Source organism: Nicotiana tomentosiformis, chromosome 4, assembly GCF_000390325.3.
Source record: "Nicotiana tomentosiformis chromosome 4, ASM39032v3, whole genome shotgun sequence".
Lineage (NCBI taxonomy): Eukaryota > Viridiplantae > Streptophyta > Magnoliopsida > Solanales > Solanaceae > Nicotiana > Nicotiana tomentosiformis.
The window spans coordinates 129,918,245-129,932,420 of record NC_090815.1 but is presented as its reverse complement, the minus strand read 5'-3'; the positions used below and the strand labels follow the sequence as shown (position 1 = coordinate 129,932,420).

Genomic DNA, 14,176 nt, shown 5'->3' with positions numbered 1-14,176 from the left:
CATCCGTTAAGTTTGTCCAAGTAGGACATCCATTCCTACGTGGCACTAATATTTTATGAGGTGGACGCCACGTGGCATGACACCTCAGTGCCCCTAACCCATTTTACACCTTCTTTCTATTTGTTTTTCCACCACCAAAATTTACTTCCCCTCCACCACCATTGCCACCAGCCATAATCGCCGCCATGAACAATATTGAATTTTAAAGTTTAGTCTTTTATATAGGTTTTAAGCAACGAGGTGTATGTACTAATACAACTTCATTAAGACCTATAACTTCAACTAAAGGGACTGAAAATTTGATAACTTCCGAAGCCAGAAACATACCAAGAAAGAAAGAAACTTGTGCTTCAGTTGAAACTCATGACCACTACCTCTCCCCCCTTTAGTGAATAAAATTTCTCTTCTAATTGGGGTTTTGTGTTCAAGAAAACTACAAAGCAGTTAAAACATTGATCAATTTTTGACCTTTATATGATAAATTTCTGCTAGCGTTAGGTATTGCCTTTATGCTCTTTTGAAGCAAAATCAACAACAAAAAGCATGTTGATGGAGTCACAGTTGGATTCAGCTGCAAGCACATGTATCCAACAATCTTTTTAAAACTTTTTCTTTAATAAGGTAAATTAATTTATTAACAATGGGAAAAACTGGGCCTTTTGTTTAATATTACTGAGTCATTACACATAAAGTGTAATGTGTAATGCACCGTGCAATTTTCTATCTTACCCAATTGTGAACCTCACAAAATCTTACAGGTACAACATGTAGGAAAAGTATGTTAGTTTCTTTCGAACAAAATTAATACTAATTTAGTATATTTGGACCCAAAGTATAACGAAGGGTATATTTAAACCTTTTCTCATAGTACATGTGTATATTTAGCCCTTCTCCCTAGTTTGTATTGAGGTTAAGCCAGGTAACGTGTCAAAAAAAATTACTTGGGATTTTAGGATAATATCTACAATGTTACACAATACCGATCAATTAATTTAACATTTAATGATTCAAATAACAGAAAATCCGTATATAAAAAGAACTCAAAATTCAGAAATAGAAGTTAAATCAAAGACTACTATCTAACTGGTATGCCTTTTCTTTTCGATGCCTGACTTGCTCAAAACAATAACTCCGAGAACAATCAGTGCAGCACCTGCAAACCACTACAAAAGTAATACCAATCAGTCGACCAAATGGGTTAGTAGGTTGATAGGTCGCGCGCCCAGCACACATGTTTTGGCCTTGTGTGTCCATAACTCAAAATAGGTGACCTAACCCGACTAAACATACCAATAGTCACCAGATTCATATGAGCTACTGAGGAGTAAGCAATGATCTTCTTAAGATCAATCTGCCTTAAAGTGGTCGAGGAAGTATATATTATAGCAATCACGCTTAAAGTATAAATGAAAGGAGCGGAACAAAGCTAATTTTCATCATTTATGGCAAGATGATCATCTAAGTTTTAGTCGATGTAAAAGCGTTAGATGTTGGGACATGTATTATCATGTAGCGAAACTAAAACTCATAGCAATCATATAAACACACATTTCTGACTTAATTAAAGCTTCAGATTAACTTTAACCTAGCTACAAGTTCTTTGGCATTTTATTATAAATCAGTGGTGTGCCTACATCTGACTTGAGGGAGGCAATTGTTTTGAGTGTTTCTACCCTGTAAGGGCTCAAGACATGAGACTGAAGACAAGGTAAATACTTAAATTGACAACAAGAACCAAAGCAGTTTATTGACACAAATGGTTAACTTGGATATCAGAATTCTAACTTGTCATATACTTAAATTTTTGGGGACCTAAAGCAGAAGCTAGATTTCTTCACTTTCGAGGGGCTACGAAGTACAAACCATGGAAATATTTCCTTTACATAGAGAAGCACATTAATTTTAGTTGGCCTTTGTTATTTTATTAGTTGATAAATCTATGACTACAAAAATCGTGCAAAAGTTAATCCTGCTATGTTAATAGGTTCTAAGATGTAACAGTACAACATAATGACTTCGATAACTTAGGCAGAGAGGACTGAACAAGAAATGGGATCAAAGGCTCGTTCTACGTCTAGAGAAATCACAGAAAAGTTAATCCACAACATATGGACTTCCATAAAATAGGCAGGAAGGACTGAACAAGAAACACGATCAAAGGATCATACGGTGTCCATAAACACAGAGAACCACAAACTTCATAAATTACCTGAATTGGTAGTGGCTCCTGGAAAAGTAAAAATCCAGCCAATCCAGATGATAAAAAGTTGGTTGCAAAGTTTGTCACAGTAGCTTGTAGAGATGATAGAGCTTTAAGGCTATTGACATAGCATCCCCACATTGTGACATTGAATATTACGACACAACCATATTTGATGAGCTGTAAATTTGAGATGACATCGATTAGCCAATATTTCGAGATTGCTTGCCACATTATAGTGAGGCAGAAACAAGGAATGAGTAAAGATAACATAATGGTGAAAATCTACATAGATAATAGACAATAGATATTCAATGTGTCAAAGATTTAAGCACAAAAATTACCACGAAAATATTGTAGGATCTGAACGGACAGGGATCTATTACAAGTAGACACTAGGAATTAATTAGACAAATATAACATGAATTCAATAGAAGCATTAAGTCAGTTTGCAATTGACACAATGTACATCAAATGTGAATTGACTGAAAGAATAATACAGTCCCACACTCATACTCTTCTATTTCAATGCCTTCCCTCTCTCATCCCGAACTAAGAATGTAAGAGATGAAAAAAAAAAAAGAAGCATTCTGTTGATGACTAATAATCCTTCAATTACTCAACTCGATGCAATACAATCAGATCTCTCTATAACAAATTTTTATCGAAATTGATTTTTATACTATATTTTACCTTTTTTATAATATCTTTTTACCTATAACAACAATATTCGTCTTTGTAAACTTACCCCTATACAACAATCATACATATAGAATCTCTAAGATTACCAATAATAAGTCTACGGATTTTGATCAAATATTTAAAAATTTAATGCACCATTAATGCTAAAGGATATTATGTTAGTATATAATTACATAATTAAAGATTTCATTCAATTTTATTAAAAGATATACTTGTATATTTTCATTCTATTGCACAAAAAATTTCATCTTACATAATGTCTAATGTTTGAAGGTTTGCACATATCGTTTGCTGAAAGATTGAACACATATCGCAGTAAGAGACTAGAATTTGTGAATCAAGCTACAATTACAGAGTTCTTCCATCAATATTGCAATAATTAATTTTCAAGTAACTTTAAAATATGTGTTTTAGAGTTTAAATCTTTGTACATTTAGTTATGAATTTATTAATAATGTGCTAGTTTTATTTAATATTTAATTAGTGAAATATCCATATCCATATCTTTTGAGATTTTAAATTTGAATAATTTTTTTATATTTTATATATAACATTAGAAAAGGAAAAAATAACTTTTGAATAATTTTTATCTATAATAGCCAAATAATGTTAAACGTCATATGCTATTATAGATGTATAACAATCGTTCACTATAACAGCCAAAAGAAATTGGAACAAACATGATTGCTACAAAGAGGTTTGACTGTACTACATATTTTATTGGCAGAATACTTACCGACCCTTAAGGTTGTCTATACTTTTCACTTAGACACTCCATCTTAAGTTCGTTCCATTTGAACATTGTAACCACAACTCAAATTTTTTATTTAGACACAACTTGGTGATGTGTTATAATGCGTGTTGCCCACCTCTTTAGAGAGTTTGACATGCATATAATGTTGTTGTTGTGGGTTTGTAACGACCCGACTTGTCGTTTTAAGAATTTACGTTCCGTTTGGTGGCTTAAGGTCTCGAGCAACTTTGAAATGTGTATTATGACTTGCGAGGGTGGTCAAGTTTGGTTTTCGGATGATTCAGGATTTAATTGAAAGAACAATTCTTGTTTTGGAAGCTTAAGTTGAAATAATTGGGCGGATGGTGAATTATGTGTAAACGACCCCGAAATAGAATTTTGATGATTCCAATAGCTCCGTGTGGTGATTTTGGACTTAGGAGCGTGTCCGGAAAATGTTTTGGAAGTCCGTAGTGAAATTTTGCTTGAAATGGCGAAAGTTGAATTTTTGGGAAGTTTGACCGGAGAGTTGACTTTTTGATATCTGAGTCAAAATCCAGTTCTGAAAATTTTCTTAGATCTGTTATGTCATTTATGACTTGTGTGCAAAATTTGAGCTCAATCGCAATTGATTTGATACGTTTCGGCGCAAAATATAGAAGTTGGAAGATTTGAAAACTCATAATTCGATTCGATGCGCGATTCATAATTTCGGCGTTGTTTGGCATGGTTTGAAGCCTCAACTAAGTTCGTATTGTATTTTGGGACATGTTGTTATATTTGGTTAAGGTCCCGAGGGCCTCGGGTGGATTTCGGAAGGTTAACGGAATGGATTTCGGACAAAAGGAGCTGCTGGAATTTTCCTGCTGCATAAGCTGTTTTTGGACAGCAACTGGTACAATCGCAGAGCCGACTTTGAAAGCTTATATCTCGAAATTTATAAGGAATTTGAAAATTTTCAAAACATGAAAGTTGTAGCCCATTGATTCTAGTATTCAGAAAGTTAAATCATTCATCATTTGGACATTTGTACAGAAAGTTATGGTCGACTGAATGAAGGCTGGTAAAGCAGTTTCGCCAGAAATTTCTGATGCATGGAGCCTACTTTGGAAGCTTATACCTCGAAATCTATAAGGAATCTGGAAATTACCAAAACATGAAAGTTGTAGCTCTTTGATTCTAGTTTCCAGAATGATAAACCATTTATCATTCGGATATTTATACAAAAAGTTATGATCGATTGACTGAAGCTAGTATTGCAGTTTTTGGCTACAGCAGTGTGCATCGCCAGAAATTTCTGCTGTACAGGGCTGACTTTGGGAGCTTATATCTCGTAATCTATAAGGAGTTGGGCGATGAGCAAAACATGAAAGTTGTAGCCCTTTGTATCTAGTTTGCAGAAATTTAAGCCGTTTGGCAGTTGGAGTTGAGTACAAGAAGTTATGGATGATATACTACAAGCTGTCGGGGAAGAGTTTTGGAAGAGTTTGATGTTTTCAGCATAAGCATGTAATGATCCAAAGGTCCATTTTTAGTTCTAGAGATTGAAATTTTATTTCGAGGCTTTTCGGAATTTTGATAATGAATTATAAGAGTGATCTGGAAAGTTTGGTCTAATTTCATCAAGTCGCGATTGGGTTTTTAGCGCAAAACATGAGTTAATTGTTTAACGAGCGAAATTGGTATCGCATTGAGCAAATGAGCTCCGAATTGAGTTTCGATTGAATGACTAGGTTCGTATTATTATTTGTGACTCATAGGAACAAGAATCGTCGAATTCCGAGTTCGTATGATGGAGTTAGAGTCTTTTTAGTGAAAAAATAACTGCTGGTGCAAGCAAGTTCTGGTGTGGACTTTTAGTGACGAAAAATGGACTTTTAGTGACGGAAAATTGACTTTTAGTGACGGATGAGCAGAAACTTAAGGACCAAAAATGGTCATTTCCTTCATTTCGTTTTTGAATTTTTGGAGCACGATTCTTGGGCGATTTTGAGGATTTTTTCACGACTTCGACTTGGGTAAGTGTCCTATATCCAAAAGTGATTATATTTCATAAATCCATGGTTATATTCATCATTTATTTCGGATTTAAATGGAAGAAATCAAGATTTTTGTAAAACTTTTCAAGAACAAAATTTTTAGATTTGGAGGTCGAGTTGTTATCGGAATTTGATAAAATTGGTATGGGTGGACTCGTAATTGAATGTGTTGTCGGATTTTGTGAGTTTCGTCGGATTCCGAGATGTGGGCCCAACGGGCGATTTTTGAGTTAAATTTCGAATTTTGTTGGAAAATTAATATTTTCATATGGAATTAATTCCTATAATTAGTATTCACTTAATTGAATTAATTTGGTTAGATTTGAGTTGTCCGGAGGTCAATTCAAGCAAGAAGGCGATTTTGGAATATTGGCTTAACTTCAAAAAGGGAAGTATCTTGCCTAACCTTGAGTGGGGGAAATTCCCCTTAGACATTGAGTCTTATGTGCAATTTGTGTGATTGAAAATCATGTACGCGAGGTGACGAGTACGTACTTGGTTTATATGTGCAAATTACATTGGTTAAAATTCTTAGACGCCTTTATGTATTAAATTGAAAATTATTGGCACTTATTAAATCCTTTAATTGTCGTACCTAAATCCTTGTTTTTTTGGATTTGTTTTTATATGATGATTTGGTGTGATTGCCACCTTGATTTTTATATGAAATATTATTTTGTTGAGTTGTTCACTCCTGGATATATTTGTTAAGATTTTGTGCACATTATGGTCGAGCTATGGGCTCCTTATTGTGAAAAAATAATGTATTGTTGATTTTTGTGGAAAGTTGTAATATTTGAGCACTTTATGTGCAATTTGTGATATGTTGTAATATTTGAGCACTTGATGTGCAATTTGTGATATGTTGTAATATTTGAGCATTTGATGTGCAATTTGTGATATGTTGTGATATGTGAGCACTTGAGGTGCAAGTTATATTATGTTGTGATATTTGGGCACTTGAGGTGAGATTTGTGAAATATTGTGATATTGATACGCATGCGATGATATAAGGTCAGGGTGTTGAAACGCATGCGGTGAGATAAGGGTGGCTTGAAACGCGTGGCTAGTAGGGGAACTACAAGAAGTCGTGCGGTGTGATAAGTGTGGCTAAAACGCAGGATGCTATTTCGGAAAAAATAATTTCTTTAAAATTAAATGTGAAGGCTCCCGTGGTGATATAAGGAAATGATATATTGTCAATTTATTTATGATTTGGGACTACGAGGCGGTACCTCGGGAGTGCCCTGTTGATATTTCTTTATTTATGTTCTTGTCTTGGGTGATTTTGTTTCGTTTAATATGTAAATTCTTGTCTTCTTCCGCGATGTACTAGTTGACTTTATTATTATGTGTTTTGTGCTCCTAGTTGTATTGTGTTGGCTTTGGCTTTTTAGCACGAGACTCTGAAGAAGTATATTTCTGATTTTTCTTACTGATTTTCGATGATTGAGTTGATTTAAATAAAAAAAAATTATTATTATGTTTTAATTTAAATAGTTTTACATTCAAATCAGTAGTTTATCCGATACTTTAATTTAAATGCAATGTTATTTTCTTCACCCAAATGATTTCTAAAATAAATTCATTTCTTTGTTGATTTCTTACTTGATTTAAAAATTATAAACTCAGTTTAGTGGAAATAAATTGATCATGTGGATCTTATATACATTGATATTATTGGCACGTGAGTTGTCCATGTAGTTGTGATAGAAATATAGGCACGAGGTGCCGTGGAAATATGGAAGTGGGTTGAGACCCGTATTTTTATGATTATGAAATGAGGTATCACAAAGTGACTTTTATTTGAAGGAATTATATTCCAAAAATATTATTTGAAAGAATTAACGTTGAAAGAAATTTATTTGAAGGGAGTATATTCAAAATATATATTTATTTGACAAGGTTATATTCTAAGGATTTTTATTGAAAAACTTATATTTGAAAGATTTATATTTGAAGTACTTACATTGGAAAGACGTATATTTGAGGGACTTGATTGATTGGTTGTCTTTATGTTCCTTATTCGTTTGAGCAATATTTATGGTGTTCTTGTTACCTTGTTGTTTACATCATTTATTTATTCTTGTTGCCATCATTGCCATTTGTTTCTATTATTATTATTATTATATACTGTTACACCGCACATGTTAATTGATTAGTGAGTGTCTTGACTGTACCTCGTCACTACTCCACCGAGGTTAGTCTTGATACTTACTGGGTACCGACTGTGGTGTACTCATACTACACTTCTGCACATTTTTGTGCAGAGCTAGGTATTGGAGATATCGGACTCGGGCAGAGTTAGTGTGTTGATCGCAAGGATTCAAGGTAGAGCTGCTTGATTGTCGCAGTCCCTTAGAGTCTTTCCATTCTATTGTACTGTTAATTATTATTCGAACAATTTGTATATTCGATACTTGAGATCATTTCATAAATTCAGTTAGAGTTCGTGACTCAGTATTACCAGTCTTGGGAGGTTTTTAAAATTATTTCCGTTGTTGGTTTCGACACGTGTATTAAATTATATCTTTATCAAAAAAAGGGCTTGAATTGTAATTGTAATCGGCTTACCTAGTCTTAGAGACTAAGTGTCATCGCGACGCCTGTGGTGGAATTTTGGATCGTGACAGGGTTCCAAAGAACAAGTATCAATAGAAAAAAGAAAAAAAAAAGTTGTTACTCTCTTTGCACCGCATCATGTCAATTAACATGCAGAAGTAAAAAAATCTTGTCAGTTGTCCAAAATTAACATGAAGAAGAAGAAAAACCTTATTACCTCCATCTTCTCTTGAAGAGTATTTGGATCTTTCAAAAATAACAAAATTAACATGATGAAGAAGAAAATCTGAACTATAACATTTTCGGTGCAGCTTCATTTTTTCCGGCGAAGTTTTGTTTTTTCTTAGCGATAACAAATTTAACTGTGACTTGAATCCGAAGAAAATTCATATTTATATCTCAAAACATTTCACGCGAAGCTTCATTTTTTCCGTAGGATTTTCATGAATCTAAAGAAGAAGAATATCAGATTTGTATCTTTCAAAAGCTTTTTGGCAAAAGCACCAACGTAGAAGATGAAGAAAAAAAATGACCAAATTTCTGGAGAAGAAAACATAGTTGGAAAAGAGATGGCCGAAAATTGATTTTTCCTGCGAGGGGTCGTCGGGGAAGATGACGATGGGTGGGATGGGGTTCTCTTTTTTATATTTATTTATTTTCTTTTTTCAAAAGCTTTTTCTTTAAAATTTGTTTGAGTTATATCACGTGTCTCCGTCTTATTCATCACTCTGGTGTGTGAATTACACACACCTTTTATGTATGGCTGCCTATGAATTTTGTGTTTAAATAATACATTGAAGATGAGATTGGAGCGTTCAAATAGAAAGGACTTAAAATAAAGTGTCTATGCGAAATGTTGGACAACTTTAAGAGGTTGTTGATGTATTTTTGCCTATTTTACGAGATCTATGTGTCGAAGACTTAGCTCCCATTTGGTCATAAGTTATTTTCACTTCTTTTCAAAAATATTTTGAAAATATTATTTGGTTGTAAAAAGTGACTAGTTTTTTGGCAGTTTCTAAAGATGGATTTTTCAAATTTCAAAAAGTGAATTATACTAGTTTTTCAAGTTTTTCAAGTTTTTTACTCACAAAACTTCAATTTATTTTCAAGTAAAATGCGTCCGAACACAATTTCAACTTTCAAAAACCATATTTCATCTTATCTTTAAAAATATTTTTGTTTTAAATTTCAACCAAATCTACGTTCAAACGCTAGCTTACATTTCCAGCCCGTGGAACATGGGAAATGTTACAGGAATCAAACAGAGACTTTTGACACCACAAGGTAGTAGTTAATTATAATATGGCAGCATTTAGGTCCAAAATATAATATAGACAAATTAAGCAGTTTAAACTTTAAACAGCACAGGGCGATAAATCATGGCTGGACCAAAATTTCTTTCACAAAATAATCCGCCTTTTCCATTTTATTACTACCTCAATTCATCTCATTTCGTCAGATCCTACTTGAAAAAAATATAACGATGTGTTCATTCATACTTGGGGAATTTTGTCATCTGGCAAATGAACCCACCTAATAAGAGCAGATCCTACAACATATGAATTAGGGGACACATTATTGACTACTGGATTCATTTACCATTCTTAATCTTTCTTTGTTTAGCTCCTTGTTCAGCATACTGAGTAAATTGTTCAGATTCGAAACAAAATACTTCTGGATTAATGTAATCACAGACTAGTATAAACATAATTAGAAGGAAAAGAAAAATAAAGAAGGAATAATCAATGAAAAGGTTTCTGGTTGTGTGATGGAATTACCTGGGAGGAGAAGAATTTGGCAGAGATGGCTGCAAGAGCAGCGTTGAATCCAGCTGCGACTGCCCACACATAGCCAATCTCCATTTTTGGAAGATAACTGTAGATCTCACTTGTACTCTTGGGAATTTCATCAAACAGTTCCAGCGCATTAGGAAGAAATAGTCCACCCCATTATCGATTTAGCTCCTATGATTTTTTTTATTTAAAAAAGAATAATAATATGCGGGAATTATAATGTAAAAGTTACTATCTTTTATGCAGTGATTTTCAATGTAAAAATTATTGTGCATTAATACAGCGAGAATACGAGGGTGTTATATATCGATTACTAAATTTAAAGGTAATTTTATATTTTAAAATGCTTTAATTAGTGTATTATTAGTATACCTGTTTTTAATTAAAATAATACTACATAAATACTTGTATAATTTAGAGTGTGTAATTACTTTATAGTTCCAACCAAAAAAACATAAAATTATGCATGAATTATCTTTTTACACGACCAACCAAATACTGCATAAATTATATAGGGACTATTTTTTCTATCACTTCTAACTAAACGCATATTATCTTATGCAGGTTTTTGTGCTGTGTTTATTTTTCTTACTCTTCTTAATTCTGTAGAATTTCCGATTAAGCTTACTAATATTTATAGGAAAAAAATGCGTTTTTCATCCCTTAGTTAAGCAAATGCCACTTTTGGGACAATGGATAAAAGCCTTTAAGATTACTCGGCCTTTCCAAATCCCAATCGAAATCGAAATTTTTACCTTCCTATACACTATTTGAAACCATATTACCCTCCCTACTCATGTTTCAATTTAATTATATGGCCATATATAATTTATCAATTATGTACAAATAAGTTTTAAATAAGTATCCCTTCATATTAAGAATTGAATAAGGAATATTAGTTATTTCCTTATCAATTTATACTTGCCCGCTCTCTCTCCATCTCTCTCTCTCTTCGTCTCTCTCTATCTTTGTCTCTCTCTTCGTCTCTTTACTCTCCTTCTCTATTTTTTTCTCCAATTTTTCTTCATTTGATGTTCTCTGTTTTTTATGCTTTCTTGTTGTATATAGTTTTAATGGAATTCATCAATGGATTTCAATCGTTTTAACTTAGCAATTTTCTTTCATGTTGCACAATTGGTGTTCAAATTAAAATTGTCAATCAATAAATTTTGAAGGTATTTGACTCTCCACCATTGACAACCATTAAAAAGCTTTGAAGCTTTGAAATCAAATTTGGGTTTTCAAAAAATATTATTTGTTTGGATTGGGTGTTGTTGCAAACAATTGAAAATATTGTTTGGAATTTATATCTCAATTTTGAGGGTGTTTTGATGAAGATTAAATTTAATTTTTGCTGAATTTCAGATTGAAACTCGAAGAAGAAGAAGAAGAAGAAGAAGAAGAAGAAGAAGAAGAAGAAGACATGACATACAATATGCTTACGAAATTGTAGTAAAGTTGTAGTAAAATTATAGGTAAATTGTTGTCACGACCCAAAAATCACACATGTCGTGATGGCGCCTATCCCGATACTAGGCAAGCCGACAACATCAATAACTCATAATTTCTTTTAAATATTGAAAACTAATAATTAATTTAAGGGGAAAATCCCACCAATACTGAATATAAATTTACTCCCAAAACCTGGTGTCATTGAATACATGAGCATCTATACATTACAAGTCTGGAAAATACGGTCTAAAATAATCTGAGACCAAATACAATAAACAAAAGGATAGGGAAGGAGAGACAAGGTCTGCGAAATACGGCAGCTACTTCGGAATCATGGGAATATTAACTGTGCGAAAGAACCAACACTCGCGGTATCCGGGATTACCTGGATCTGCACACGAAGTGTAGGGTGTAGTATGAGTACAACCAACTCAGTAAGTAACAATAATAAATAAAGAACTGAAAGTAGTGACGGGCTTCTCCGCTAACTCCAAATACAATACTTTCCAATATAAAAGAGTAGGCATGCTCTCAAGTTCAACATTTAAGATTTCACTGAAATATCATATGAGGTTTGACCGAAATCGAAAATAATATTTTTTTTCGAAAATTTTAAAATAGTGATATATGACAACTGAAATGCAGCAAATAATGAAATCAATGCATCCTCTCAGAGAACAGCCACTCAGTCCTTCCATTCACTCCAACCTCACAGTCACTCTTTTCTCAAAGTCACTCATCACTCGGCACTCGCACTCGGCACTCGCACTCGGTAGGTACCTGCGCTCACTGGGGGTGTGTACAGATTTCGGAGAGGATCCTTCAGCCCAAGCGCTATATCAAGCCAATCATGGCATAAATCAATGAACCATATTGCGGCGTGCAACCCGATCCATAAATATCCTCACAATTAGGCCCTCGGCCTCACTCGGTCATCGACCTCTCCAGTCTCTCGGGCTCTCAGAAATCATGATAAGCAGCCTAACAATAATGATATGATGCATCAATAATGAATAAGAGAGACTGAGGTAAAAATGTGCAAATAGAAATGTGACTGAGTGCAAAACATTAATTTAGCAAATGATTTCACAAGCACACGACCTTTGTGGGTCCCAACAGTGTAAACATATGATTTAAACATGATTCATATATCAATTTCTCTAATACGAGGAAAAATATACGGATATCAACAGATTTTTCAACTACAAAGTTCCATGGAATTGACCAAGTCATAATCCTTACGATGCACGCCTGTCACTTAACATGCGCGTCACCTCAAAACCAATCACATAATATATATTTCGGGGTTTCATATCCTCAGGACCAAATTTAGAATAGTTACTTACCTCAAACCGTGAAATTCTTTATTCCGCTAGGTCTTAGTTTCGTGAATTGGCCTTCAAACGCCTCGAATCTAGCCACAAATAATTCGATTCACTCAATAACAATTATTGTAATTAATTAGAAATTAACTCAAATACTCAAATACAAATACTAAATAAAAATCCGAAATAAACTCAAAAACTGCCCGTAGGACTCATGTCTCGGAACCCGACAAAAATTACAAAATCCGAAAGCCCATTCAACCACGAGTCTAACCATACCAATTTTACTTTATTCCAACATCAACTCGACCCTCAAATCTTCAAATTAAACCAAGAGGGTTTTCTAATCTTTCCAACTTACTTCACCCATTAAATGTTAAAAACAACCATGAAATCGGGTAATTTGACCAATAATGAGTTAAGAACACTTACCCCGTTATTTTCCTTGAAAATCTCCCAAATATCGCCTCTTCCCGAGCTCCAATTCGTCAAAAATGGAAAATGGACAGAACTTAAACTTTTTGTCCAGACCTCTCTTTTTCGTGAACGCGACAGGTCCCTCGCGTTCGCGAAGCACAAAATCGTACTGCCCAACATTGCTCTTCGCAAACGCGAGATACTGCTCGCGAACCCGATGCTTTATCGAGCTCTTCTTCGCGAACGCGAAGGCAAAAACCCATGCCCATTATTTTTTCCCTTCTCGAACGCGATGAACAACACAGCTCCTCTTCGCAAACGCGAGACCCCCCTAGCGAATGCGAAGGGAAAATCTTGCCTGCCTCAAATTCTCCTTCGCGAACGCGAGGGCCCACTCGTGAACGCGAAGAAGGAAACCAGAAAAACATACCAACAGTCTTTAGACAACATGCCAATTCCAAAAATAATCCGTTAACCTCCCGAAACTCACCCGAGGCCCCCGGGACCTCAACCAAACATACCGTCAAGTCCCATAATATCATACAAACTTAGTCGAACCCTCAAATTACCTCAAATAACGCTAAAACCACGAATCATACCCAATTCAAGTCTAATGAAGTTTGAAATTTCAAATTTCCACAAACGACGCCGGAACCTATCAAATCAAGTCCGATTGACCTTAAATTTTACACACAAGTCATAAATGGCATAACAAACCTATTAAAATGTTTAGAATCGGATTTCGACTCCGATGTCAAAAAGTCAACCCCCCGGTCAAACTTTCCAAAAATTTGACTTTCGCCATTTCAAGCATGATTCCACTACGGACCTCCAAATAGTTTTCCGGACACGCTCCTAAGTCTAAAATCATCATACGGAGCTATTGGAATCATTAGAATTAAAATCTGAGGTTGTTTATACATAAGTCAACATCTGGTTAAATTTTCCAA

General features: G+C 34.2%; 1 protein-coding gene across 2 annotated transcripts; it reads right to left on the bottom strand.

Moving 5' to 3' along the window:
- Positions 1 to 925: 925 nt before the first annotated feature.
- On the bottom strand, positions 926 to 10,222 carry LOC104114411 (uncharacterized). 2 transcript variants are annotated; one of them, XM_070200245.1, is made up of 3 exons: positions 10,018 to 10,222; positions 2,210 to 2,380; positions 926 to 1,153 (listed from the first exon to the last, which is right to left on the bottom strand). In XM_070200245.1, exons 1-3 carry the CDS (start codon positions 10,099 to 10,101, stop codon positions 1,142 to 1,144), a joined length of 267 nt encoding a protein of 88 aa, XP_070056346.1. In that variant the 5' UTR covers positions 10,102 to 10,222; the 3' UTR covers positions 926 to 1,141. The 2 variants fall into 2 exon arrangements, with proteins under 2 accessions (XP_070056346.1, XP_009623158.1); XM_009624863.4 differs by having other exon boundaries at positions 926 to 1,163; positions 10,018 to 10,219.
- Positions 10,223 to 14,176: the final 3,954 nt, after the last annotated feature.

What these genes read in the sequence shown, in the direction of transcription:
- LOC104114411 (XM_009624863.4), bottom strand. Translation starts at nt 10,101, where the DNA reads ATGGAGATTGGCTATGTGTGGGCAGTCGCAGCTGGATTCAACGCTGCT. An exon ending in CCAAATTCTTCTCCTCCCAG is followed by an intron (nt 2,381 to 10,017) that starts GTAATTCCATCA and finishes TCAAATTTACAG; the next exon opens with CTCATCAAATATGGTTGTGT. An exon ending in AGGAGCCACTACCAATTCAG is followed by an intron (nt 1,164 to 2,209) that starts GTAATTTATGAA and finishes TTACTTTTGTAG; the next exon opens with TGGTTTGCAGGTGCTGCACT.